This window comes from Arabidopsis thaliana, chromosome 4 (assembly GCF_000001735.4).
Source record: "Arabidopsis thaliana chromosome 4, partial sequence".
Classification (NCBI taxonomy): Eukaryota; Viridiplantae; Streptophyta; class Magnoliopsida; order Brassicales; family Brassicaceae; genus Arabidopsis; species Arabidopsis thaliana.
In genome coordinates, this window is record NC_003075.7 from 9062293 (window position 1) to 9088475 (window position 26183).

General features: G+C 35.0%; 6 protein-coding genes, 2 long non-coding RNA genes and 2 pseudogenes across 12 annotated transcripts; 6 read left to right on the forward strand and 4 right to left on the reverse strand.

The window, feature by feature from the left end:
• Positions 1-1466: 1466 nt before the first annotated feature.
• Positions 1467-2494, reverse strand: AT4G16000 (uncharacterized protein). Its single transcript, NM_117693.3, has one exon. The coding sequence runs from the start codon at positions 2138-2140 to the stop codon at positions 1871-1873; it is 270 nt and encodes an 89-aa protein (NP_567481.1). The 5' UTR covers positions 2141-2494; the 3' UTR covers positions 1467-1870.
• Positions 2495-5509: 3015 nt separating this feature from the next.
• Positions 5510-7021, forward strand: AT4G16008 (uncharacterized protein). The gene has a single exon (NM_001125516.2). The coding sequence runs from the start codon at positions 5606-5608 to the stop codon at positions 5840-5842; it is 237 nt and encodes a 78-aa protein (NP_001118988.1). The 5' UTR covers positions 5510-5605; the 3' UTR covers positions 5843-7021.
• Positions 7022-7062: 41 nt separating this feature from the next.
• AT4G16010 lies at positions 7063-10611 on the forward strand (annotated as a pseudogene; the record flags this gene model as incomplete). The annotated part of the gene is made up of 1 exon: positions 7063-10611.
• A 4-nt stretch (positions 10612-10615) lies between these two features.
• Positions 10616-12707, forward strand: AT4G16015 (Cysteine/Histidine-rich C1 domain family protein; the record flags this gene model as incomplete). Of its 2 annotated transcripts, NM_001341081.1 has the most annotated exons (2): positions 10910-11133; positions 11212-12707. In NM_001341081.1, 2 exons carry the CDS (start codon positions 10910-10912, stop codon positions 12515-12517), a joined length of 1530 nt encoding a protein of 509 aa, NP_001327996.1. The 2 variants fall into 2 exon arrangements, with proteins under 2 accessions (NP_974557.1, NP_001327996.1); NM_202828.2 differs by having other exon boundaries at positions 10616-12517.
• Positions 12708-12763: 56 nt separating this feature from the next.
• AT4G16020 lies at positions 12764-16360 on the forward strand (annotated as a pseudogene; the record flags this gene model as incomplete). The annotated part of the gene is made up of 1 exon: positions 12764-16360.
• Positions 16361-18547: 2187 nt separating this feature from the next.
• On the reverse strand, positions 18548-18953 carry AT4G16024 (uncharacterized protein; the record flags this gene model as incomplete). Its single annotated transcript, NM_001125517.1, has 2 exons — positions 18548-18765; positions 18887-18953. The coding sequence occupies 2 exons, from the start codon at positions 18951-18953 to the stop codon at positions 18548-18550; spliced, it is 285 nt and encodes a 94-aa protein (NP_001118989.1).
• A 2201-nt stretch (positions 18954-21154) lies between these two features.
• AT4G16030 (Ribosomal protein L19e family protein) lies at positions 21155-22435 on the forward strand. The gene is made up of 3 exons (NM_117696.2): positions 21155-21253; positions 21438-21679; positions 21773-22435. Exons 1-3 carry the CDS (start codon positions 21190-21192, stop codon positions 21809-21811), a joined length of 345 nt encoding a protein of 114 aa, NP_193338.2. The 5' UTR covers positions 21155-21189; the 3' UTR covers positions 21812-22435.
• Positions 22436-22988: 553 nt separating this feature from the next.
• Positions 22989-23480, forward strand: AT4G06365. The gene is made up of 2 exons (NR_142003.1): positions 22989-23239; positions 23369-23480. It is a non-coding gene; the product is annotated as an other RNA (long non-coding RNA).
• On the reverse strand, positions 23131-23480 carry AT4G06370. The gene has a single exon (NR_142004.1). It is a non-coding gene; the product is annotated as an other RNA (long non-coding RNA).
• A 1157-nt stretch (positions 23481-24637) lies between these two features.
• AT4G16040 (uncharacterized protein) lies at positions 24638-25177 on the reverse strand (the record flags this gene model as incomplete). Of its 2 annotated transcripts, none has more annotated exons than NM_001341082.1 (1): positions 24638-25177. In NM_001341082.1, the coding sequence occupies one exon, from the start codon at positions 25175-25177 to the stop codon at positions 24890-24892; it is 288 nt and encodes a 95-aa protein (NP_001329171.1). In that variant the 3' UTR covers positions 24638-24889. The 2 variants fall into 2 exon arrangements, with proteins under 2 accessions (NP_001329171.1, NP_193339.1); NM_117697.2 differs by having other exon boundaries at positions 24770-25162.
• Between the last annotated feature and the right edge of the window lie 1006 nt (positions 25178-26183).

Genomic DNA, 26183 nt, shown 5'->3' on the forward strand with positions numbered 1-26183 from the left:
TTCAAAAAACTATATCAATAAGAAAGAAAAAATCATAAACTATATTCCGTGTATTTCATAAGAGACGCCAACAGAAACAGAAACAAGAAAACTACTCAATCATGGCTAAAAAAACATCAACGTAAAAGAAACGAATTGTAGAAATATATATGGAAAAAAGTATGAAGAAAGTAAACAAGCAGGTTTAGAGATTACTTCTCGATAACAGATACACAGATGTAAGATCTTATCCCTTGAAAGTAAAAGCAAAGTGAAAAAGAAATCTAAAGCTTGGAGGCGAGTTGCTTTGTTTGGAGACGTCCCTAAGGAGGCTCTTTGGTTGCTGCTTTCTATCTCTTCTGTTTGCTGGATTCGTTCTCCCTTAGAAAGTTCGTTTAAAACGTGTATATATTGGCTTCGGGCGTCGGTATTAGGTTTAGGCCTTTAGGGTACTTAAAAGTCAAAACAAAACACTTCGTTTTACTTCAATGAGGGAATATTGGAGCTTGGCAGTGGCACCGGCCGCGACGTGGAGGTGCGGCGATGAGGTTTTTGGCCATAGACGGATGCTTGCAGGACACGGCGATCAAGGCTTTGTCCGTTGTTGGTTTTCTTTCTCTGATGCGGCTGGACATGGCTCCATTCAATCGGGTATAAAAACGTTTGGATTGTCGGTTTGGATACTTCAAGGCGGATCCTGACTCTACTAGCTTTTCATAGACTCCAAGAACGCTTTATTTGGTGGTCGAGAAGGCCTTCAACGGATGCAAACTTCTAATGGTACGAAACTGTCTTTGAATGCTCATCATAATTCCCTTCATTTATAATTTTTATCTTGTAAAAACTACTCTAATTAAAGCATAAAATGTGATAAACACTTAGTCACTTATTGAAAACATTAGAAAACTATAGCTAAAATAGACGAAAATAAGATGTTATCATCACACAACTGTCCACATCATATATTCATATGGCTTGAGAGAAACTGAAGAAGACATGGTGAATTCCCCTTCAGCCTTCATCTGCGCGAATAGTCAGAAACCGACTTTAATCCCTCAAGAAACTAGGCTCGACGTATATGGCCGATGGCTTGATACTCTGGTTTGGTTCACGCAGGTAGTTGCTTATGATAGGATCTGCTCTGTTTTAGCTCCCAATGCTGTGTGTTTTCACTTTGAGTCTTGTAGATATTTCAATTTAAAATGCATATTATGTAACCAAAGTTTTTGACTGAATAAAGTTTTATATTCTCTTAAAAAAGAAATAACAACTGGTTTCTTAATCTACTAAACAAATAGGGAAAATATTATGCACTACATTTGAGGTTCCATTATACATTAAAAATATATCATTTTCAGCATCAAATTATTGTTTGCTTTCATTCCTTGTTTCTATTAGTTAATACTATTGGATTCTATCAAATTACTAAATTTCCTTATATTAATATATTTATTTTACATTAATACTTCAAAATATTTATTAAAAGTCTTAAAACATAAAATAATAATCAAATTTAGCTAATATATATACATTTCTTTTTTACAAGAGTCTCTAAAATATTAGGCCCAGCTTGTTGCATATATGACATGATTATTAAAGTCTTTAAATACATGCTTATTTATGTTTACAAAGAGTCAAAGACGCATATCTTTACATATATAGCACCGTAACATTTTACATTACATAAGCTTTAACATATAGTACTTCTAGCTAGATACATAACAGACACAAACACTTGGTTGTGATCTAAAGCTTATTCTAAGTGAAAACCGTTACAACAAGCTTTAGAATATGTGTTGGTCTGCACTTTTTCCGAAAGCAGAAATAAAACGTATCACACTTATTTACAAACTCACCATGCATCTTCAACATAACTTGAGGTTTACACCGCTTATTTACGAAATTCCTTTATAAGCACTCCTCCATAGAGTCTGACCGCCTCGTCGCAGGTAATAGGCCGTCCTTTCGACCTCTCAAACGGGTTGGGATTACCTACAAAAGGCCGGGCACCACCAAAGAAGTGGATATGTTCCGTCTGGCGAGAAGCAACCGGTTCTCTAACAGTTGAATCAGGTAAGAATCGGTAAGGAAGCCGCTTATCAATCATTTCGAAACCCTTTTGAGCGACCCATCTATTCCTATCCTTTTGAGCCATTGCCATCGAAGCTTAAAGAGGATTAGAAAGGTATTTTGTTTTAAACTTTTAGTGTGTTATCTATGCATCTTCCGTTTTAGTTTATATAGCAAAAACTTTTAACAAGATCTTTTTTTTTGTGGAATCAAATTTAAAATAAATTTGTAAGTGCTGTTATATTCGTTACGAAAAGTATATATGATAAGTGTAATTATCACAAACATTGAATCAAATTCAGTAAATCATTATTCCCTCACTAATGTATATATCCGTCAAAGATCACGGACGGTTGGACGGTCTGCCCGATCCTTAATAGGTGATCATAAGAAAATCTTACCAATCGATGATAAAATTTTGCTCTGTTTTTTTTTATGTCAAGAACATGTAACCTAATGAAATTCATCTAAATGATCAGAAGGAAACCATAATACCACAACCCACTAAAAATAAGAGAATTTTTTGTCTAAAATAAACTTGTCTTTTATTTTTATTTTTATAAAACTTAGGATCTTTATGATTACTTTCACGTGGGATTAAATAAAATTTAGGCTTTTTCCAAGAACTTAATGTTATTTAATAATGAATCTTTCCGCCTCTATCTGTTTTTAAAAGTATACAAAGATTCAAATATCTCAAATTATAAAATAGTTTTGGATGCTTTTTTGTTAAAGCAAAGATATATTTGGATTCGGGATGCAGATTGATATATTTTCCTAAATTATATTATACCAAGTTCTTTAACACGAAAAGAAATTATACTATACCAAGTTGAAACTTCTTTCTATAGAGAACTTGATTTCTTTAAAATTAAGGGTTTTTTCCAAGAATTTAATGTTGTTTAATAGTGAATCTTTCTGCCTTTATCTCTTAGAAAATATTAACAAGAATTCAAATATCTCAAATTATATACAATAGCTTTAGATTCGGGACGAAGATTGATAATCTTCTTAGAAATTATATATATCATATCAAGTTCTTTAACCAAAAATATTATCTTATGCCATGTTGAAACTTCTTTAACAGAGAGACTGATTTTTTTATCAATTCAATAATGAATTAAAAACCCACCGTCCACTGGATCGTTGATATGATTTTTTATATGTATGGTAAATAGATTCCGGGAGTCCACATAGCAAGTTTGTATCATTTCGTTTACAGTCTATTGCTTTAGTTTTCTTCTTTTTCATTTTCGGTGTATAGCTTCCTCTTTTTTTTTTTTATGGTTTATAATAAAGATGAAACACAATCGTTTTTAATTAATGATCAGTACGTTTGTGATTTAGGGGTTTATCTCCAGCCTTTGATGGGTTAGATTTCAAAAACTCTTTTAATTTGATCATCTGTTTCACTGTTTCAAGTGAAACATTGAATATTTAGGGTTTTTTTTTTTGCCATAGAAATAGGGTAATCAAATCATTTCTAGCATTAAAAAGTTTTATAAAGATGAAAATGAATTTATCTATTATCCTTAACTCAAAATTCTTCTCACACGTAGCAATATGCTAAAAAGAAACAACGGATTTTAATACATAGTTAGAAACAACGTAATCGATTACGTGTAACCTGAAATTATTAAAACAAGTTCATTCATCTTCGCCAAATTGTGTATAAGGTATGAAATATCTCCCTTGTAAAGCTTACAATTTCCGAAACTATAGATGAAGAACTTAGAAAAATATAAGGTCCATGTAAAAAACTAAGGTTTAAAAGCAAGAAAAATCAGATCTGATAGATTTGGGTCAACCCGGAATTAATTAAGTGGAATATTTGGTTTGCTGAAGTACTTAATCTTTTGTAACTCTAATTTAGTATTATTTGTAAAAGGATACAAATTATGTCAAAAATGATCTAGTATGATTTTTATTTAGCTTTTGAAGCTATTATTCATGTGATTAAAATCTGCTGCTAATCAATATTTTTTTATGTTGATAAAATTTAGTAAAATATGAAAATCAAAAATGTAATCTTATAATCTCATGATACAATATATTTTAGGAATGTTAGTTCATGGTCCATAAAATTAATATATAGAAAAATATTTTACTCACTTTCAAAAATTTTTTATAAATATTTTACTCTTTCGGTGGGGTTTCAGTCTTAATTAGTACTTGTAAGAAAGAAGAGAAGGTTTAAATAATTTAATACTGTACTCAGACGCCAGCCATTTGTAAACAGAAAAACTTCACGAGACCAAAAGAATCAAAATTTTCGTTTCAATATTATGTACCTAAAACATTATGTGTAGTTGAATATGAAGGAAAATAGTGGAAACTAGAGAAACCAATTGACTAGAGAAACAAATTGTTTATTCAAACCAATTAGTGACCACATATTTTACTGTCATGAATGAAATATAATTCGATAATAAGTAAACCAAATATCTTTTGGTAAAATTGGTAGACAACGAATGCTATGTTCTCTTACAAACACCGGTTCATGAATACCATTAGAAAAAGGGGCATACTTGGATATATGTTATATTCTGAGAACAAAAGACTGAAAGAAGTCTTTAAAAATCAGATAGAGAGGAATATATAATTGTAGAGTTGAAATATACCAAATCTTAACCGACCTTTCTCTTTTTTCTCCCATTGTTGCTTTAACCTTCCGAAAGCAGGATTCCATATCCCTTCTCTCCCAAGATTTCTGAAGATTTTTTTCTTAGTCATGTACATTATTACCACATAAATATACTTACTTCCATTACACGATGCATATATATATGATATATTTAGATATATATTCCCTATAAAGAAGATCATGTTAAAAGTCTATGAAAATATTGCTACCAGAGTTTCAACTTGCATATTTGAAAGCTTGGTTGTCTTGTCGTAGAAGAGTCTTCTTGTATCTATTTTTCTAGGCTTATTAATGACAAATCAAGATCATTTTCATCCCAACTTATATATATGCCAAAATGTTCAGCCGAATCCATCAAAGCCCTTAGTTTATTTATGTATTGGGCGTTAATCACAGGTTGGATACACTCGCAGGTTTCACTAACGTTAGTGAAAAGAACTGGGCTCTAAGAAATCATATCTTCACCAGCCACATGATCTGTCAAAACCTTACGGACCAAACTAGTATATTGCAACCATTCTTATAAGAAAACCACCAATCTAACACTCTAGTCATAACATATAACACATACACAAAACTAACAAAATCTGGCAGATTTCATTTTGTTTTTACTTAATTTTAAGTTTAATCTCTAAAAAGTTCGTCTATATATATTGATTAGATTTTCAATATCCTCCACCAATACGTTAATAGATAAAATGCATCAAATACATTCAAGAAAAGAACTAAAGTAGAATTTTATGAATATCGTATATTAATATAATGGTAATAATGTCCTGCCCTTATGACAATTACACCCTCAGTCTCTGTCTATATAAAAGGCACTAACTCTGTTCTATCTCCTAACCACCCTAATCAGCAAACTCTCAATACATTCTTAATATCTCTCCTCCACTCGCTCTTTCTACTACCATGGAACTTTCTCGAAAGGACCACCGTCATGTGATGATTGCAGAAGATGGGTCACAAAACCTCAACAGAAACACTTCCAAGTCAAATCCTAATCTTCCTTATCCTTATAACCCCAACCCCTCTTCTCTCTATACACATAATAGTTTCTACATCTACCACGGTCCACAAGTTCGTACCGTCAAAGAGTCCATAATATCTTCCACCAATGCTTCTTTTTTGGTCTATCAATCCAACTAGTTAGTTCAATCCATTTAAAACAGCCGGTCATTTTGGTCAATCACTCTAAAAAGAAATAAAAAATAGAAAGCAATAAGCATCAACGTTCCAGTTATGCTGATTTTCGTAGCTAAGGGATGAAGTATGGTGTGTCTCTTTTGCAGTTTTTTTATTTATTTAGATATGTTGTGAGTACAGATCGGTTCAAACTTTACTCTCTTCAGAGACTTGTTGTAAGATTGCCACAACTTGAATTTGTAGCATGTAAAAGGTACATATATGAAACCCTTATCTTTATGTATATGAGTACAACTTTATATGTACTTTATATATGTAGCATGTAAAAAGTACATATATGTAACCCTTATCTTTATGTATATGATGAGTATGTATGTTTCTATATCACTCCGATTTAATAAGAATCTAACAAAAAAATACGTACGCCAAATTTTTAAGGAAAAATTCCAATAACAAAAGTCAGAAATTACTTGTACTGTACAATTTCCAAAACTATATATAACATAAGGAAATATACCATAACATATTTTCCAGTTAAATAAAGGGAACTATTTACCGGAGTATATAGTATAACAACTTGCAACATAATCAGCTTATATTAATTCTGTGTGATATGACATTTCAAAAAAAAAAATCCTTATAAAACTATTTTTAGTACAGAAAGTTTATATTGTAGTTATATATTGATTTAAATATAAAAATACAAAATTCTCCTGCGTATGTTCTTTTTTCTTCTTTCTCCAAAATTTTTGAGTCGAATTTAAATTTGGGTGGATCTGAATGAGGTGATCCTAATCACTAGTTGAAGTTACTAGACCACTGCTCCAAAACGACATCACTCCTGCAAGTGGACCTGCAACAGAAACAAAAGTGTTGGGCCAAAACACACTTAAGCCCAAACCATTTAAGTTCAAGACGGAAACGACGACGTCCAGCTCTCAACGTTCGTCTTCAATGTTCCTGCAAAAAGACAAAGGAAACAGAGAAACAGAGATGACGAAAGCAAAAGCTTGTACGGAGACGACCAAGCTTTCAAACCAATTCTCAGCCCTTGATGGGTTAGAGACAACAGGATGAAGACACCTGTAAGGGTTTAGCTAGGGTTTCAGTTCTCAAGTGTTCTTGTATAAAAGCTAAAGCTTGAGCCGCTTGTAAAACTCTTAAGAATGAATGAAATCTGAAAGTTAAGTTACAAAGCTTCTCATAGATTCATAAATCTCTTCATGGTATCAGAGCTCATGGAAAGAAGATCCATGGAGCTCTATACTGTTCCTCAACTCAACATTTCAAATTGCGTTACAGTCACTCTTACGCAGCAGAACTATATTCTGTGGAAGAGTCAGTTCGAATCTTTCCTTTCTGGTCAAGGCTTGCTTGGGTTTGTCACTGGATCTATTTCTGCACCGTCACCAACCATTCCTGTTCCAGATATCAATGGTGTCACCACAGACAGACCAAATCCAGAGTTTGATGTTTGGTTCAAGACAGACAAGGTTGTCAAGTCTTGGCTTCTAGGGTCCTTTGCTGAAGATATCCTGAGTGTTGTTGTGAACTACGTCACTGCTCATGAGGTATGGTCTACTCTTGCAAATCACTTCAATAGAGCTACTTCATCTAGGCTATTTGAGCTTCAAAGGCGTTTACAAACTCTAGAAAAGAAAGATAAACCTATGCAAGTCTATCTTAAGGAGTTACAAACCATCTATGAACAGTTAGCTTCTGTAGGGAGTCCAGTTCCTGAGAAGATGAAAATCTTTGCTGCTCTTAATGGTCTAGGTAGGGAATATGAGCCTATCAAAACAAGTATTGAAGGTTCCATTGATATTCCTCCCACTCCTAAGCTTGATGAAATCATGCCTAGACTCAACGGTTATGATGATAGACTTCAGGCTTATGCAGCAAACTCTGATGTTAGTCCTCATCTAGCTTTCAATACAGTTCAAGCTAACTCTGTCTTCTACACCAACCGCGGCAGAGGTCAAGGGAACCGTCGGTTTGGTGGGTCACGAGGCCAAGGTTCCTTCTCCACTCGGGGTCGTGGCTTCCATCAGTAGCTCTCATACAATGATTCTTCTTCCAACGCCTCTGCAGAACGTCCAACATGTCAGATTTGTGGGAAACATGGTCATCATGCTCTCAACTGCTGGCACAGATTTGATAATAGTTATCAGCTTGATGTGTTACCACAGGCTCTCCCAGCAACGCAGATCACAGACATTACTGATCACTCTGGCAGCGAATGGGTCACAGACAGTGCTGCTACTGCTCACATCACCAACTCGCCACGTCATCTGCAACAGACAAAGTCCTATGCTGGTTCTGATTCTGTAATGGTTGGCAATGGGAATTTTCTACCTATCACTCATACCGGTTCTACAAGTATTGGTTCTACTTCAGGTAAGCTTCATCTTAAAGATGTATTGGTTTGTCCTCTAATTACTAAATCTTTGTTGTCTGTGTCAAAAGTCACAAAGGATTATCCCTGCATTTTTGAGTTTGATTGTGATGAAGTTCGTGTGCGTGATAAGGAAACCAAGAAGCTTCTTCTTCAGGGAAGTAATCGAGATGGACTCTATGTGCTGGATGAACCAAAGCTTCTGGTGTTCTACTCTTCTCGCCAAGTTGCAGCGTCTGATGAAGTTTGGCACAGACGGTTAGGACACCCAAATCCCCATGTTCTCCAGCAGCTATCCTCAACAAAGTCCATTCTTATTAATAAACACAGCAAGGCTATTTGTGAAGCATGTCAGTCTGGTAAAAGCTCAAGACTGTCATTCTCTGCATCATCTTTTGTTGCTAGTAGACCCTTAGAGAGAATTCATTGTGATCTCTGGGGTCCTTCTCCTGTTATGTCAGTTCAAGGATTCAGATACTATGTTATATTTATTGACAATTACTCTAGATATTGCTGGTTCTATCCTCTCAAGTTAAAGTCTGATTTCTACACAATCTTTGCAAAGTTTCAAGCTTTGGTTCAGAATCAGCTACAAAGCAAAATCTCAATTTTTCAATGTCATGGAGGGGGAGAATTCACCAGTAAGGTCTTTCTCAATCATCTTCAAGAACATGGGATTCAACAATACATCTCCTGTCCTTACACTCCCCAACAGAATGGTCTTGCTGAAAGAAAACACAGACACATTACTGATTTTGGTTTATCTATGCTTTTTCAAGGCAAAGTCCCTCAAAAACATTGGGTAGAAGCCTTTTATACTACAAACTTTCTCAGTAATCTGCTTCCTCATACTGCTCTTACTGATGCTAAAAGTCCTTTTGAGCTGTTAAACAAGAAGAAACCGGATTATCAGGCCTTGAGAATCTTTGGATGTGCTTGTTTTCCGACACTCCGAGATTATGCACAACACAAGTTTGATCCTAAGTCCTTAAAATGTGTGTTCTTGGGCTACAATGAAAAATATAAGGGCTACCGGTGTCTTCTTCCTACCACAGGCAGAGTCTACATAAGTCGTCATGTCATTTTTGATGAACACTCCTTCCCTTTCTCAGATACTTATATGCATCTGCAACCCACTGGTGTTACACCTTTGCTCTCTGCCTGGCAACAAAGTTTTATGCCTCAGACAACTGCTTCTTCTACAGCCTCTGCAACTGCAACCTCTCCATTCAATGCTGCAGAGATTCAGGTTTCTCCTGTGATTACCAGTAACAACAACACAGGCGCTTCAGTGTTAGAAAATGGTTCATCTCAGCTGCCTATACAGAATTCATCAGTCTTGTCTACTGTGGCTAGTGAAGAGAGTTCTGAGTGTACGGAGAGCATCAATCTCTTACCTATTGGCAATAGCTCTTCTTCACTTGCTAACAGGACGGATAATGCTGATACTTCTCCTCTTCAAGAAGCTGCAACAGAAACAAACAGCTCTACTGTGCAAGAAGCTGCAGAATCAACAACTAGCTCTACAATGCAAGAACCTGCTTCAAATCAGTCTACTCATCCAATGATAACACGGTCTAAGAAAGGTATTACAAAGCCTAATCCACGGTATGGACTTCTTACACACAAAGTTAAATATGCAGAACCAAAAACGGTTACAGAAGCTCTTAAACACCCGGGATGGACTGCTGCAATGCATGAAGAGTATGATAATTGTACAGAAGCACAAACGTGGAGTCTAGTTCCGTATACTTCTGATATGAATGTCCTTGGAAGTAAATGGGTGTTTCGAACCAAGTTAAATGCAGATGGGTCTTTGGACAAGTTAAAAGCTCGCTTGGTTGCAAAAGGATTTGATCAAGAAGAGGGAATTGATTACTTAGAAACATACAGCCATGTGGTAAGGTCTGCAACAGTCAGAATGGTGCTTCATGTTGCAACAGTCATGGACTGGGAAGTGAAACAAATGGATGTGAAGAATGCATTTCTTCATGGGGACCTCACTGAAACTGTTTACATGCTTCAACCAGCTGGCTTTGTGAATAAGGAAAAACCTACTCATGTCTGCCATCTACATAAAGCTCTTTATGGTTTAAAACAGGCTCCTCGGGCTTGGTTTGACAAATTTAGCAATTACTTGCTTGAATTTGGTTTCAACTGCAGTATTAAAGATCCATCTCTGTTCATTTATTTAAAAGGGAATGATCTTATACTCTTACTTCTTTATGTTGATGACATGGTTTTAACAGGTAGTAACTCTGCAACTATGATCAAGCTGCTTGAGGATTTGAATACACAATTTCGTATGAAAGATCTTGGGCAAATGCATTATTTTCTTGGGACACAAGCTTAATTTCACGAGAATTGATGATGTTTATACACTCTTTCAAACGCGTGGTCTAAAATGTGCTGGCTGCAATCTTGGTAAAGACTACTATAGTGATGGTTACTGTTGCTTTCGTTCTGGACTCTTCTTTCACAAAGAGTGCGCCGAATCCAATCCAAAAATTTCCAGCTTTTACCATCCACAACATTCTTTGTACATCAAGATACTTGCAGAAAATGAAGAAGCCTATGGAAATTGCAAGCTTTGTAGAGGTAACTTGCCAAAAATATATTACTATTGTTTAATATGTGATTTTTCCATCGATTTGATATGTGCAAAAAAAGAAGTTATGGAAATAATTGAGGGTCCAAAAGCACATGAGCATCCTTTATTCCTTCTTCCAAAGATGACTATGTTTACTTGTCATTTATGTGGGCTGCAAGATGACCGGTTCCCTTATGCATGTAACTTATGCAATTTGAGTTTTCACAAAGATTGTGCCGAATCCACACCAGAGATGAAGTATTCTTGTCATCCTAAACACATTCTCAAGCGTCTCACACGTGTTCCAAGGTACACAGATGGAAAATGTTGTTTGTGTGAAAACAAACTTCATTACATATTTTATCATTGTTCTATTTGCAATTTCAGTGTGGATATCAATTGTGCAAAGAATCCACTTCCTTCCACTATTGTTCACCTTAAGGCTCATGAGCATTTACTCACCCTTATGCCTCAACGGAATTTTGTTTGTGATGCTTGTGGAATGGATGACGACCCAAATCCATATGTATGTCTTCCATGTAATTTCATGATCCATCAAAATTGTATTGATAAACCAAGCATCATAAAGATTTATCGTCATGATCATCGTCTTTATTACAATCATTGCCTTGACGCTGGAGATTGGAAATGTGGAGTGTGTAATAAAGAGATAAACTGGACATGTGGGGCTTATTCTTGTTCAAAGTGTCCTGATTTTGCCATTCATCCAAGATGTGTCAAAAGGTTTGGCATTTGGGATGGGATTGAACTCGAAGGAATACCAGAAAATAATGTAGAGGTAAAGTCATACGAGGTGATAGAAGAAGGAGAAATAAGGCATTTTAGTCACGAGAAGCATAATTTAAAGCTTCAAGAAGAAAGTGATGCTAATAATGAATGCATGTTGTGTAAAGCATGCAATTATCCTATATATTCTAACTCATTCTACAGTTGCATGGAATGTGATGATTTCATCCTTCATAAAAAATGTGCTGACCTCCCAAAAAAGAAAATAGATCCCTTCTACAACATGTTGACTACTTTAATCACAAATGATATTCGCATAAGCATTTGCAATGCTTGTCAAAACGTTTCTCAAGGTTTTACTTACGTAAGTGATGATCATAAGATTATCTTGGATGTGCGATGCGGTTCTATTTCGGAACCTTTTGTCCATGAAAGTCATCCTCTTCATTCGTTATACATCAGCCGCTCAACAGAAGAAAAGTTTTGTATTGCTTGCGGAGATAAGGCTACTATGGTTTTGAGTTGCGAGGAGTGTGACTTTATTTTAGACATTAAATGTTCTAATTTGCCAAAGATGGTTAAACACAAAAATGATAAAGACCATTTGTTGTCCCTATGTTACGGAGAAAAAACAAGTGAGCAGTACTGGTGCGAGATATGCGAGGAAGCACTAAACGCAAAGAAATGGTTTTATTCATGTGATGATTGTGACATTACTTTTCATATCAAATGTACGCTTGGAGACTTCGTAGGGATGTATCAGGAAGCTAAGGATGAGTCATTCCAAACTTATATGATTCTTAATAATCATATAAATCGACCAGTTTGTTGCTGTTGTGAGTCTCGCTGTCAATTCTCTTCCATCTTAAGGTTTTATGGAAAATTAATATGTTCTCTACAATGTTTGCAAAAGAAGTTCCAAGAATTACATGATGATATATCCTGAGATTCAGATTGCTAGTGATTTACCTGAAGTGGGTTTGAAGCAAATTCATTATTGACACATGTTGCTTCGCCTCAAATGTTATGCACACAGAACATGTAAACATAAAATTATATTTGTAAAAGTTAAATATTTATAATGTTTGTTTTCATAAGATTTACTTTATTTTTTTTAATAATCTCTTGAATGTCTGTACCTTTTCTTTTGTTAAAGATTGTTCTTTATATAAAGATTGTACCACAGGCTCTCCCAGCAACGCAGATCACAGACATTACTGATCACTCTGGCAGCGAATGGGTCACAGACAGTGCTGCTACTGCTCACATCACCAACTCGCCACGTCATCTGCAACAGACAAAGTCCTATGCTGGTTCTGATTCTGTAATGGTTGGCAATGGGAATTTTCTACCTATCACTCATACCGGTTCTACAAGTATTGGTTCTACTTCAGGTAAGCTTCATCTTAAAGATGTATTGGTTTGTCCTCTAATTACTAAATCTTTGTTGTCTGTGTCAAAAGTCACAAAGGATTATCCCTGCATTTTTGAGTTTGATTGTGATGAAGTTCGTGTGCGTGATAAGGAAACCAAGAAGCTTCTTCTTCAGGGAAGTAATCGAGATGGACTCTATGTGCTGGATGAACCAAAGCTTCTGGTGTTCTACTCTTCTCGCCAAGTTGCAGCGTCTGATGAAGTTTGGCACAGACGGTTAGGACACCCAAATCCCCATGTTCTCCAGCAGCTATCCTCAACAAAGTCCATTCTTATTAATAAACACAGCAAGGCTATTTGTGAAGCATGTCAGTCTGGTAAAAGCTCAAGACTGTCATTCTCTGCATCATCTTTTGTTGCTAGTAGACCCTTAGAGAGAATTCATTGTGATCTCTGGGGTCCTTCTCCTGTTATGTCAGTTCAAGGATTCAGATACTATGTTATATTTATTGACAATTACTCTAGATATTGCTGGTTCTATCCTCTCAAGTTAAAGTCTGATTTCTACACAATCTTTGCAAAGTTTCAAGCTTTGGTTCAGAATCAGCTACAAAGCAAAATCTCAATTTTTCAATGTCATGGAGGGGGAGAATTCACCAGTAAGGTCTTTCTCAATCATCTTCAAGAACATGGGATTCAACAATACATCTCCTGTCCTTACACTCCCCAACAGAATGGTCTTGCTGAAAGAAAACACAGACACATTACTGATTTTGGTTTATCTATGCTTTTTCAAGGCAAAGTCCCTCAAAAACATTGGGTAGAAGCCTTTTATACTACAAACTTTCTCAGTAATCTGCTTCCTCATACTGCTCTTACTGATGCTAAAAGTCCTTTTGAGCTGTTAAACAAGAAGAAACCGGATTATCAGGCCTTGAGAATCTTTGGATGTGCTTGTTTTCCGACACTCCGAGATTATGCACAACACAAGTTTGATCCTAAGTCCTTAAAATGTGTGTTCTTGGGCTACAATGAAAAATATAAGGGCTACCGGTGTCTTCTTCCTACCACAGGCAGAGTCTACATAAGTCGTCATGTCATTTTTGATGAACACTCCTTCCCTTTCTCAGATACTTATATGCATCTGCAACCCACTGGTGTTACACCTTTGCTCTCTGCCTGGCAACAAAGTTTTATGCCTCAGACAACTGCTTCTTCTACAGCCTCTGCAACTGCAACCTCTCCATTCAATGCTGCAGAGATTCAGGTTTCTCCTGTGATTACCAGTAACAACAACACAGGCGCTTCAGTGTTAGAAAATGGTTCATCTCAGCTGCCTATACAGAATTCATCAGTCTTGTCTACTGTGGCTAGTGAAGAGAGTTCTGAGTGTACGGAGAGCATCAATCTCTTACCTATTGGCAATAGCTCTTCTTCACTTGCTAACAGGACGGATAATGCTGATACTTCTCCTCTTCAAGAAGCTGCAACAGAAACAAACAGCTCTACTGTGCAAGAAGCTGCAGAATCAACAACTAGCTCTACAATGCAAGAACCTGCTTCAAATCAGTCTACTCATCCAATGATAACACGGTCTAAGAAAGGTATTACAAAGCCTAATCCACGGTATGGACTTCTTACACACAAAGTTAAATATGCAGAACCAAAAACGGTTACAGAAGCTCTTAAACACCCGGGATGGACTGCTGCAATGCATGAAGAGTATGATAATTGTACAGAAGCACAAACGTGGAGTCTAGTTCCGTATACTTCTGATATGAATGTCCTTGGAAGTAAATGGGTGTTTCGAACCAAGTTAAATGCAGATGGGTCTTTGGACAAGTTAAAAGCTCGCTTGGTTGCAAAAGGATTTGATCAAGAAGAGGGAATTGATTACTTAGAAACATACAGCCATGTGGTAAGGTCTGCAACAGTCAGAATGGTGCTTCATGTTGCAACAGTCATGGACTGGGAAGTGAAACAAATGGATGTGAAGAATGCATTTCTTCATGGGGACCTCACTGAAACTGTTTACATGCTTCAACCAGCTGGCTTTGTGAATAAGGAAAAACCTACTCATGTCTGCCATCTACATAAAGCTCTTTATGGTTTAAAACAGGCTCCTCGGGCTTGGTTTGACAAATTTAGCAATTACTTGCTTGAATTTGGTTTCAACTGCAGTATTAAAGATCCATCTCTGTTCATTTATTTAAAAGGGAATGATCTTATACTCTTACTTCTTTATGTTGATGACATGGTTTTAACAGGTAGTAACTCTGCAACTATGATCAAGCTGCTTGAGGATTTGAATACACAATTTCGTATGAAAGATCTTGGGCAAATGCATTATTTTCTTGGGACACAAGCTTAATTTCACGAGAATGGCCTATTTCTATCTCAGCAGAAGTATGCTGAAGACCTTCTCACCATTGCAGCAATGGACGAATGCTCCCCAATGCCAACTCCACTGCCACTTCAGCTTCACAAAGTTCCTCATCAAGAAGAACTCTTTGCTAATCCAACTTATTTCCGGAGTCTTGCAGGGAAACTTCAGTACTTGACATTGACAAGGCCGGATCTTCAGTTTTCTGTAAACTTTGTGTGCCAAAAGATGCATCAACCAACAGTTTCAGATTACAATCTTCTCAAGCGGATTCTTCGGTATGTCAAAGGAACTCTATCAATGGGAATCCACTTCTCCAAGCACTCTGATTTCCAGCTCCGGGTTTACACTGAAAAAGACCCTGCTTTTAGTCTTCGTGCTTACAGTGATAGTGACTGGGGTGGTTGTAAAGATACTCGTCGTTCCACAGGAGGCTATTGCACATTTCTTGGCACTAACCTCATCTCCTGGTCGTCTAAGAAGCAGCCGACTGTTTCTCGAAGCTCGACTGAAGCAGAATATCGATCACTCTCAGAAACAGCTCAGGAAATGACTTGGATCTGTCATTTACTTCGAGAGCTTGGCATACCTCTTCCTGTCACACCCGAGCTCTATGGAGACAACTTATCTTCTGTGTACCTTACTGCCAATCCTGCCTTCCACGCTCGTAGCAAACACTTTGAATTCGACTATCATTATGTCCGTGAAAGAGTCGCCTTGGGATCTTTGGTCGTGAAACACATTCCTGCTCATCAACAAATTGTTGACATCTTCACGAAGTCTTTGCCTTATGAAGCTTTCTGTAATCTCAGGTTCAAACTTGGTGTGGATTTACCACCCACACCGCGTTTGAGGGGGAGTACTAGACCACTGCTCCAAAACGACATCACTCCTGCAAGTGGACCTGCAACAGAAACAAAAGTGTTGGGCCAAAACACACTTAAGCCCAAACCATTTAAGTTTAAGACGGAAACGACGACGTCCAGCTCTCAACGTTCGTCTTCAATGTTCCTGCAAAAAAGACAAAGGAAATAGAGAAACAGAGATGACGAAAGCAAAAGCTTGTACGGAGACGACCAAGCTTTCAAACCAATTCTCAGCCCTTGATGGGTTAGAGACAACAGGATGAAGACACCTGTAAGGGTTTAGCTAGGGTTTCAGTTCTCAAGTGTTCTTGTATAAAAGCTAAAGCTTGAGCCGCTTGTAAAACTCTTAAGAATGAATGAAATCTGAAAGTTAAGTTACAAAGCTTCTCATAGATTCATAAATCTCTTCAGAAGTGGCCGTTTGTTATAACTTATTATGACTCTGTACAAGGAGCATTTTATCAGTTCTGCTTTAATATATACTAGATGATCACCCGCGCTACACCGCAGGTTTTTTGGATTTTTTTGTATTGTTTAATTTAAATATAAATTTTATTTATCTAATCGTTCACTCATGCAATAAATAATTACTTTTAGTATTAAAAATATTTTTTCCTAATAACATTCTCAACAATGCATCATACATATAATTCATAAATCATGTTTGTATTAAACCAATTTAAGAGAGGGTAGTGTTGGATTCTAGAAACCTAAAAATTTGATGATGGAACTCTTTACGTATTTTTCACCCTCAGAGATTTATTATATAAATATCCATTTAAGAGAATAATTAACTCAAATCATTAAGTAATCCACGACTATTATACACTCATACTTTGAGTTTGGATTACAAAAAAATCATTAACCTATAAATTAGAAGTTGAAGAGCTTACATTAATTATTTAATAGACACATGGCAAATGCTAAAGTGATGATGTGTCAATCTTATGAAAAGAGTTGGCCAACTTTCATATATATGATTTCGTCTAAATAATAAGATTTTATATATACAATTGAGAATAATTGAACAATTATGTTTTTTTTGTTGCTAAGAGAGTGAATCTAAGATGAAAGTTTAGGTGTTACTTTGTTAGAATAATAGAAGACCTTAAGGGTTTGAACCTTGCCAAATATCATTAATTGAATTATAACGATGGGATTTAAATATACGTTTATAGAATATGAGATAGATAACAATAAGGCACAACATGCCTTTACAAACTCACTAAAAATGGAGCAATACTAGAGGGGATGCCAATTTTTAATCATAAGTAGAACCAAGCTTGAAGAATCGACTTGGCTAGAGCATATCAGCAAGTTGACCGTCAGATGATATAACGTGAGAGACTTGCATTGTGCCACCTTAAACTTTCACCTGAATAAAATGGAAAGGCAATATATATGTTTCAAATGATACACAAAATTAGTTTTTTGAGAGATAATTGGCACCATGCATTGTCATAAAAGTTAATGGAACTAGCAAGAAAATTGGCTATAAAGCGATATACTTTGCCTCAGTGAAGGAGTGAGCAATATGTTTTTTGCTACTTGAAGACCAAAATATTGGATACTTTCCGAGGTCAACAATGTATGCACCAACGAGGCCGCCACTAAACATCTGAGTATGGATACAGTGAGCGAAGAATTATGAGGCCATGATTAAACGGTGCAAGCAAGGGACCAAAACACACGTTTGATATATAGCGTCCCAATGTGTATTTGTCGGTTAGTGAATAAATTGGGAGAGTTTAGTTCACTAACCATAAAATACTATATCTAATAGTGTAATAGCAAAATTCTGAAGACTCTCAATTGCGGCTCGATATTCTATTGTATCATGGAGGGCCAAACTCATGTACCATATGGATGTCAGTTCGGCCTTGCATTGATCAGCTGGGTGCAAGCTAAGGAGGTACTTATTTTTTTGTGAGGTAAACACTAGCAGAGGTGCAAGTGAACTCTATTTCAAGAATGTACAAGAAATCGCCAAGATCCTTTATAAAGAAGATAATGCTTGTGATTTCTTTTGTTTTTTACTTCGTAAATGATCATACATAAGATATAAGGATATGATGTTTACAGGAGTTAAGCCATACAATTTCGAGAGAAAAGCATATTAGATTACATACTAGCATTAACACCGTAACATGTTATCTTAGGTAAGCTTCAAATTATATTGCTTTTAATACATAGCAGACCCCAACACTTGGTAGTGATCTAAACCTTATTTTAAGTAGCAAACACATATGTCTTGGTTTGCACATTTCCCGAAGGCAGAAATAAATACTATATCATACATAATTAGCTTCTTATAATTAATTGCATTTTCAACATAAATTGCATTTTATCCCCCTTAATTACGAAATTCCTTTATAAGAACCCCTCCATAGAGCTGAACCGCCTTATCGCAGTTAATAGCCCGTTCTTGTGGCCTCTCAAAGCGGTCAACATGGCCAATAAAAGGACGAGCACCACTGAAGTATTGAATACGATCCGTGGGATGATAAACCACCGGTTTTACAATAGTTGACTCATATGAAAACTGAGAAATGACTCGGCGAGCAGTAATATCTAGTTGCCTCTTTTACAGTATAAGATTTTGGACCACCATATTCGTATGAATTTTGGTTAAAATACGAAGGAAACTCGTTTCTAGGAACATATGGTTTAGGGGTAAGTTTATGAGACTTACCATACATGTTATCGACTATTTCAAAAGCCTTTTGGGCAATTCTTGTATTCCTATCATTTTGAGCCATTGCCAAGGAAGAACAAAAAAGAGAAGAAAGGTGTTTTTGTCTTAGTGTTATCTTTGTTTCTTCGGTTTTAGTTTGCTTTGGGAAACAAAGCCAATGAGCTTCCTTATATAAGAAAAGGATAATGAACCTACGTACTCATCTGTTGACTTATCTTTTAGGAATTATCCCTTCACTTTACATGTAGTCTTTTTTTTTGTCTAAATATTTAATTCATTAATCAAAAGAGGATGTACAAAGATTTTTTTTTTTATATGTACAAAGTTACATAGTCATTTTTATTAGATTATCCCTTTTTTTAGTGGTTAATTGAACATAAACTTAAATTTGACATTACAAAGGGGTCCTTTTTTCCCAAACAAATACTGTTTCGGTAAAGGAAGACAAGAATAGACAGTATATGTAGTAGATATAAATCTGACATTAAATTCCTTTTGACCCAAAAAAATGAACATTGTATTACTTTATAAAGAATTAAGACAGTAGTAGGCGGTAGTGGCGACACCAATTTGCTTCTCATGGTACGACATATATATCTTGTCCGCATTTGACTTATCGATATCAGAGAGTCATCACGGAACCATGTTCACTCTTAAAAATAGGGGGTTAAATAAGCGGATCCTTCACAATAAATTAGTTCAGTTCTATAGAGGCCTAATTTAGTTTGTTTTTATTGGTGGTTGAATCATCTACCTTATGCAAATTATTTCAAAGCAAATGGTGTTTCCCCACTACAAGCAAATTCAACCATTCATAGGTTCTTGAAAATTTGATCCGAAGAGTAACCATGCGATGAATGTATTTTTTTAGAATTAACAAAAGACTAATAAATCAAATTTAAATGAAAGAAATTGCTCAAATATTATAAATTTCATGTTTGACAATTGATTATTCATATTCTTAAAAAAAAATAATAGGATAGTATAGTATAAAATTATAAATTATTTGAGTTGTTAATTATAAATTATTTCGAAACGTTAGTTGTTCTGAAAATGATCTCTTAAATCTACGTAACTATCAATATTGACTCTATTTTTAATAGAGTCATAAGATTAGTTTAAAACGAATTATTTCAGCAAGAAAAACATTTTCCACAAATATGTAATAAAACTATGAAAGGCCCTAATCGTATTAAGAAAACAGATTTGAAATTATTTAACAAGAAAAAACGTTTATGATTTCTGTTCCTAAAATATTCTCTTCAATTTTGGAGAGAAATGTTTTTGTTTTATAATCATCAAATGGTAAGCTTTTAAGAATAATGTAGGGTCCTAATATCTGTCTAAAAATTGAAATATATATGGTGAAAATTTGGAGGAATAAAGAGAAATATCATTCTTTCTTATATTTTTTGAAACGGCATGGGATGCTAAATGAAGTCTATACTCTATACATCAAGGATAAGCAATGTTGAGGAATAATAGAAGAAATTAACGGGATGCTAAATGGGAAGAAATAATAGAGAATATAACAATGAGACCACTGGTCTTTTTTGCCTAGTGCAATTAACTTTCGCAAAATAGATTCCCTATCACCAAATTTGCATATATACTTCCATTACACGTTTCATGCCTATGTAGACTGTTAGGATTACAAAGTCCAACAAAGTATCTTTTTAATTAAAAGTGCAGAGTCGAAGTAGCAGAGAGAGGAGATACGGCTCCACTCTATCTTCTCATTCCTCTAATAATATTTACGCCACATTAGGCCACAAATATTTCCACGCATCTCAATACATAAAATTAAGGAAAATAAAATTACGTACAACCTTCATTTTGTAAGAATTTACATCTCACTAATCATTTATACTATAAATCATATCATAAAATTCCCTTATAAGTATCAATTCCTCTATTTTTTTGCCATGATTTATTATATATTATATTCTATTTATACGATTTAATTAGTAATAATAAATATATACTTCTAGAATTTTTTTATATAATTCGAGAACCAAAAAGAGTACACATTTGTAATTTATTGTTCTTACATTATTATGAAAACTTTTTTTTTAGATTAATTTAAAGAGACGAGTTAGAGTAGGGCTTATAAACAAATATAAAACAAAACAGGTCGTTTAGGCCCATTTATTTGTTAAGGAAACGGGTACCGCGAGAAACTAGGGGGAAAGTGATAGACCAAAAACCCTAAATCTATTATAATCACTCTTTTATAAGTAGTCCATTTATTTCACCGCCGAATATGACAAAGAGGTGGAGCTAGGTCAAGGAGATAAGAAATGGTGTCGATCCATTTCCACTCACGCTCTCGTGCAAGGAGAAAGTGTCGTCACACTGGTTACGGTAAGTCCGAATGAAAATGAGTATCCAATAATCTTTGATAGGTCTCTTCATTTTGGTACTTTAATAAACAGTTTGTCTTCGGTACTACTCTAGTTTTTTGGACTGCAACGTACTCTGGTTTGGTGGTACTGTAATATTATTTATGATCGATGAAAATTATTTAGAAAGTTTTTCTGGTTTTCAGGTAAGGATACAATGGAGGCTTTGCGCCGAATAATGAAACGTTTGACGAGAAGGCTGAAAATGTTAAAACGCTTGCTAAAAAAGTTCTGTTGGAACAAGAAGATCGACAAGCTTGTGTACTACCATGACATGTTCATGAAGGTGAAAGGAAAAGTTTACAAGAACAAGTGTGTTCTTATGGAAAGCATGCACAAGTCTAGCAGGGAGAGAAAGTTTTCCGGAAGCGAGATGCGTTTGGCTCTGGTAACAATAAAATCATGTTTTATTAAAATCTGTTCTGTATTTATTTTTGTATTCTTTGTTAGTTTGGGTGATTATATTTTGGTCATCTCACAGGAGCCTGAAGGAGAGAAGACTGCATCAGCACCTCAATAAGAAGAGTAAGAAACCCATCTTCGCATGGTGCATGTTCTTGGTCTGCGGTTAAGCAAAGAAGATGAGCTTTCCTAAAAAATGTTAAAGATCTCGATATCTTAGTGTTGACGGGGTCCTTCATCCTTGGTACTCATTGTGAACCCAAAAGAAACCACAATGTGTTCCTCTACTTGATTCATCCGATCATTTTCACCAGCTTTCTTTCTTCATAAGGCGTTGAAGAGAGAAATATATATCCGATTCATTGGTCTTCTTTCTTTTTCGGCTCTAACGAAACCAAGAAGATTTGTTGTTTAAAGGATGAAGATTCTGGAGTTCTTAGGTAAAGCGTTGTGGCTTCAATTGACGACGACTTTTCGGCCTACTGGTTTGAAGCTCTGTGACATCGGAGAACGATGCCGGCGATCTACCGCTTCCGGCAATCTACCGCTTCTCTTACGCGTGTTTTTGCTTTCTTTAGGAGGTGACAATTGCCTGTGTGCTGTCTTGCTTATCTCATCCATGACGGTTTATTGTATTAGAGTTAATTTGTTTCTGTTGTTAGACTTAATTTGTTTTTTTTGGGCTTTGTTTAATTTGATTGTTTTCAAATAAAAAGATGAATGTTCAGCGTTATAAAAAAAAACATGTACATATAGTACTCTTTCTCCACATTTACTGCTCATAATGTCCACAGCTTTTGGCAAAGGTATCAAGTATAGTTTGGACATCTCCACACTAACCAAAAGTAAACCCGTGACACATTTTGAAAGAAAATAAAAACATGGAAGAAATGGAATGATTATTAGGAAACATGGCACAAATGGCAAAATTCCACACAAAAAAATTAAAAAAACAAAGGTATTATAGTATATATTGTAGTTTATATATAGAATATCATCCATTTTTTGTTTTTTAATTTTATTTTTATTGGTTAGTTTTGCAAATTTCCTATACTAGTTTTAAATTTCAAACAAATAAGAAAATAAAAACATCACCAATGATCTAACTTTAAAATTCAAAAAAAAATAAAAATGGATTGCAATATTCAGTCGTCGACTAAATAAATTTCAAGTTTATTTACTTACAGCCATGTTGGTTTATTATTTACAAAATAACCTTTATTAAAAACTAAAAACTATATATATGCATCGATATTTAGGAGAATCTTAATGTTAATAATCATTATAACTTCACTATATTATATTCCATCTTCCTCTCCTTTCTTCACTGCATCCTTCGCCTGATGGTGGATTTACCATCGTTTTTGTCGACTGTCAATCGATCACAATAAGCCCACCGTTTGTGATACTCATTTTTGGCATATCCGGAGATTTCGTCTTCATGGAGATAAATTCAGGGGGTTTGTACTTCCTGACGTCTGGTAGGGTCGGAGGCTTCATTAGAGGAAGCATTGGAGTGATCTTATGGGCCACTGTGTCTAAATGGTAACCGAGAAATCTGGCTGAATCTGGTTAAATTGATGAATCCGGCTGAATTGTTTAGTGAGTTTTGGCTGAATCTGACTAAAGATCTTTGAATTCAAATGTTAATGGCTGAATCTTGATGAATCAGGATCGTCGCTTGGGAGGAACACACTTCTGCTGCTGCGTTACACTTTTCAGATCACCATTCACACTCTATGGCGAGAAAGGAATACTCGAAGACATGGAGAGGAGGAACCTATCACAGCATTGGCTCTTGGAAAAACCGTCGACAAAAATATTCGCAATCGGATCATCGTTCTTCAGAAAAAAGGAAATCCAAAATATGATGATTTATTTGTGTTTTGGCTTTCCACTAGGTTCTAATTTGCTCAGGTTTAGATAAAGTATGAGTCAAAATATCTTAAACAAAGATGCACTTGTTGTAACCCAGGTTTTTTTTGGTGAATAAATTTTGCATTCATTCAAAAAAAAATAAAAAATTCAAAACATATTAATTAAATAAAGAAACATATGAACATATTAGTTACATAATTTTATTTTGTCAACAAGACCAAATAAAAAACAAATGAAAACATTACACTTGAAATATATGATTGAATAACTTTATTAAACACAAGGTAATAACTTAATTTAGGAAAAGTTCCAATTTGTAAAACATTAAGAATGTATTAATACATTTAATCTTTTTCGAATATAAATATCATATAAAAGCATAAACTAATAAAATAAAGTAGTAATTGTTAAATTAAACTATCTGTTTTGTCTAGTTTATGAGTTTACTTACTAACAATTCTCTAGTAGAAGTCTCCTACTATTAAATTAAATATTGTAGTTTTAGTAATTATTTAGTTTTACTCGCTAATGATTAAATTGATTAATTTAGTAAACAACTTACAAACAAATCTAAAAATTTGAAACATCAACAATTCCTCACAAAATCCTCAAGTATTCCTCAACATGCAAATGATGTTACCAATTTAAATTCTTAGAGAATTCCTCAAGAATTGCTCAAGAACAATGTTACCATTTACAACCATTGTCTTTCTTTGGTAAAAAACTTTTTGTTTTTGTTTTTCTTTGAATATTTTTGTGTTCTACATGTTTAGCATATTTTCGTAATCCCAACCATCAAAAAGAAACCAAATTTATTAGTAAAAAACAACGGATCCATATGAAACGAGAGAGATAGAGACGAGAGAACTAAAAATTCATACGAAACTCATCGGATTTCGCCTTGGAGAGACGAGAGACGATAGACGAGAGACAAGAGACGAGAGACGAGAGACGAGAGACGAGAGAGAACACTTCTATTAAAAGCTCGTTTATTTATTATTTTACTTACAGGCGTAGTTTATAATATTTACAAAAATAACGTCTGTTTTAAAAAATAAATAAGAAACTATAATAAGTATAAACTATATATGCATCTTAATATTATTACTTCTATAACTTTATTAGCTTCATGATTTCGTAATCATGTCTTCTACTTATTCTCCGCATCTTTCACCACCGGTGCCGGTGGATTTAACGGCCCCGTCACCGCCGTTCCGTCGACCATTATGGGTCCACCATTGTCGGTGCTCATATTCGGTATCGGCCAAGGTTTCGTCTGCATGGATACAGATACACCGAGTTTGTACTCGCCCACGGATCAGGCTTCAATGGAGGAAGAAATGTAGGTGGTATCTTTACTAATAAGTAATATGTAGATCGAGGGGTTTATTAATAGCATCAGTGGTGTCACAAATAAGTAATAAAGTATTTGATCATAATCAACTAAGTCCATCATATCTACATAAATCTGCGAAACTGGCTTTCCCGTCTTCACTGGATCCTTCTTCTTCACTATTGGATCCTGCGAAACTGGCTTTCCCGTCACTGCCTTGTCGTCGATCATGATTGGCCCACCGGGTGTGACACTCATCTTTGCTATGAGCATAATTGATGAAAACAAAATTTACATCACTTAAATAAATGGGGAGACAAAAATAGCAAAAAAAAAGTCTTCCAAAAATAGCAAAACAATCCACAAATAGCACTCAAAACATAAGTTGCTTTAGATGTTGAGATCAACCATGAGAGAGAAACACAAATTTTTTCAGTTAAAAATTAACCGTCGGATTTCGCCATTGGATGGATGCCACATCATGGTTTCTTAAGAGCCCTCGATTAAAAAATTTGTCAATGTTTTCATTTATTTTTGCTTGATGATTGCTTTTAAGGTTTTTTTTAATTTTTTAACTCCCCTCAAATTTTTCAGAGACACCATTGGAGACAAAGCCACTAGATAAAAGGGATCGAAATTAAGGATATTGCAATAGTCAGTCTCGTAGACCAAATAAATTTAGTTACTTGCTTACATTCATGGTTTCATATTTACAAAATATAAGCTTTATTAAAAATAATAATACTATAAACTCCCTTATATATATATATATGCTTATATATATATATGCTTGGAGTTCTTATTATATACTATTAATAACTATCACTTCACTGTATTCTTGATTTTCCAATCATGTCTTCTTCAGAGCATCTATAACCACCGGTGAATCTAACGGCCCCGTCACCGGCTTTCCGTCGATCATTATGGGTCCACCATTGGTGACGCTTATGTTTGGCGGCGTCATCTTAGTTCCCGTCTGCATGCAGAACCGGTCCGCCATGTAAGAATGCTTTATGCAAATAAAACATTTAGGCCTTCTAGTTCTTTTGTATAATCACAAATAATAATAATATATAAAAGTCATACTAAAATTTCTAGAACATTTTTTAATTATTTTTAAGCATTTTGTAAAGAAAAAAGAGGAAAAAAAAACAAAATTAAAATTTTTAAATATAGCTTTATTCAGATTTTTGTCTGTAAAACTATTCATCAAATTCATGTAATCGAGCTTTTCAACCATTAACTTAATGGATAGCAAAGTCAACTCATTATTTGACCC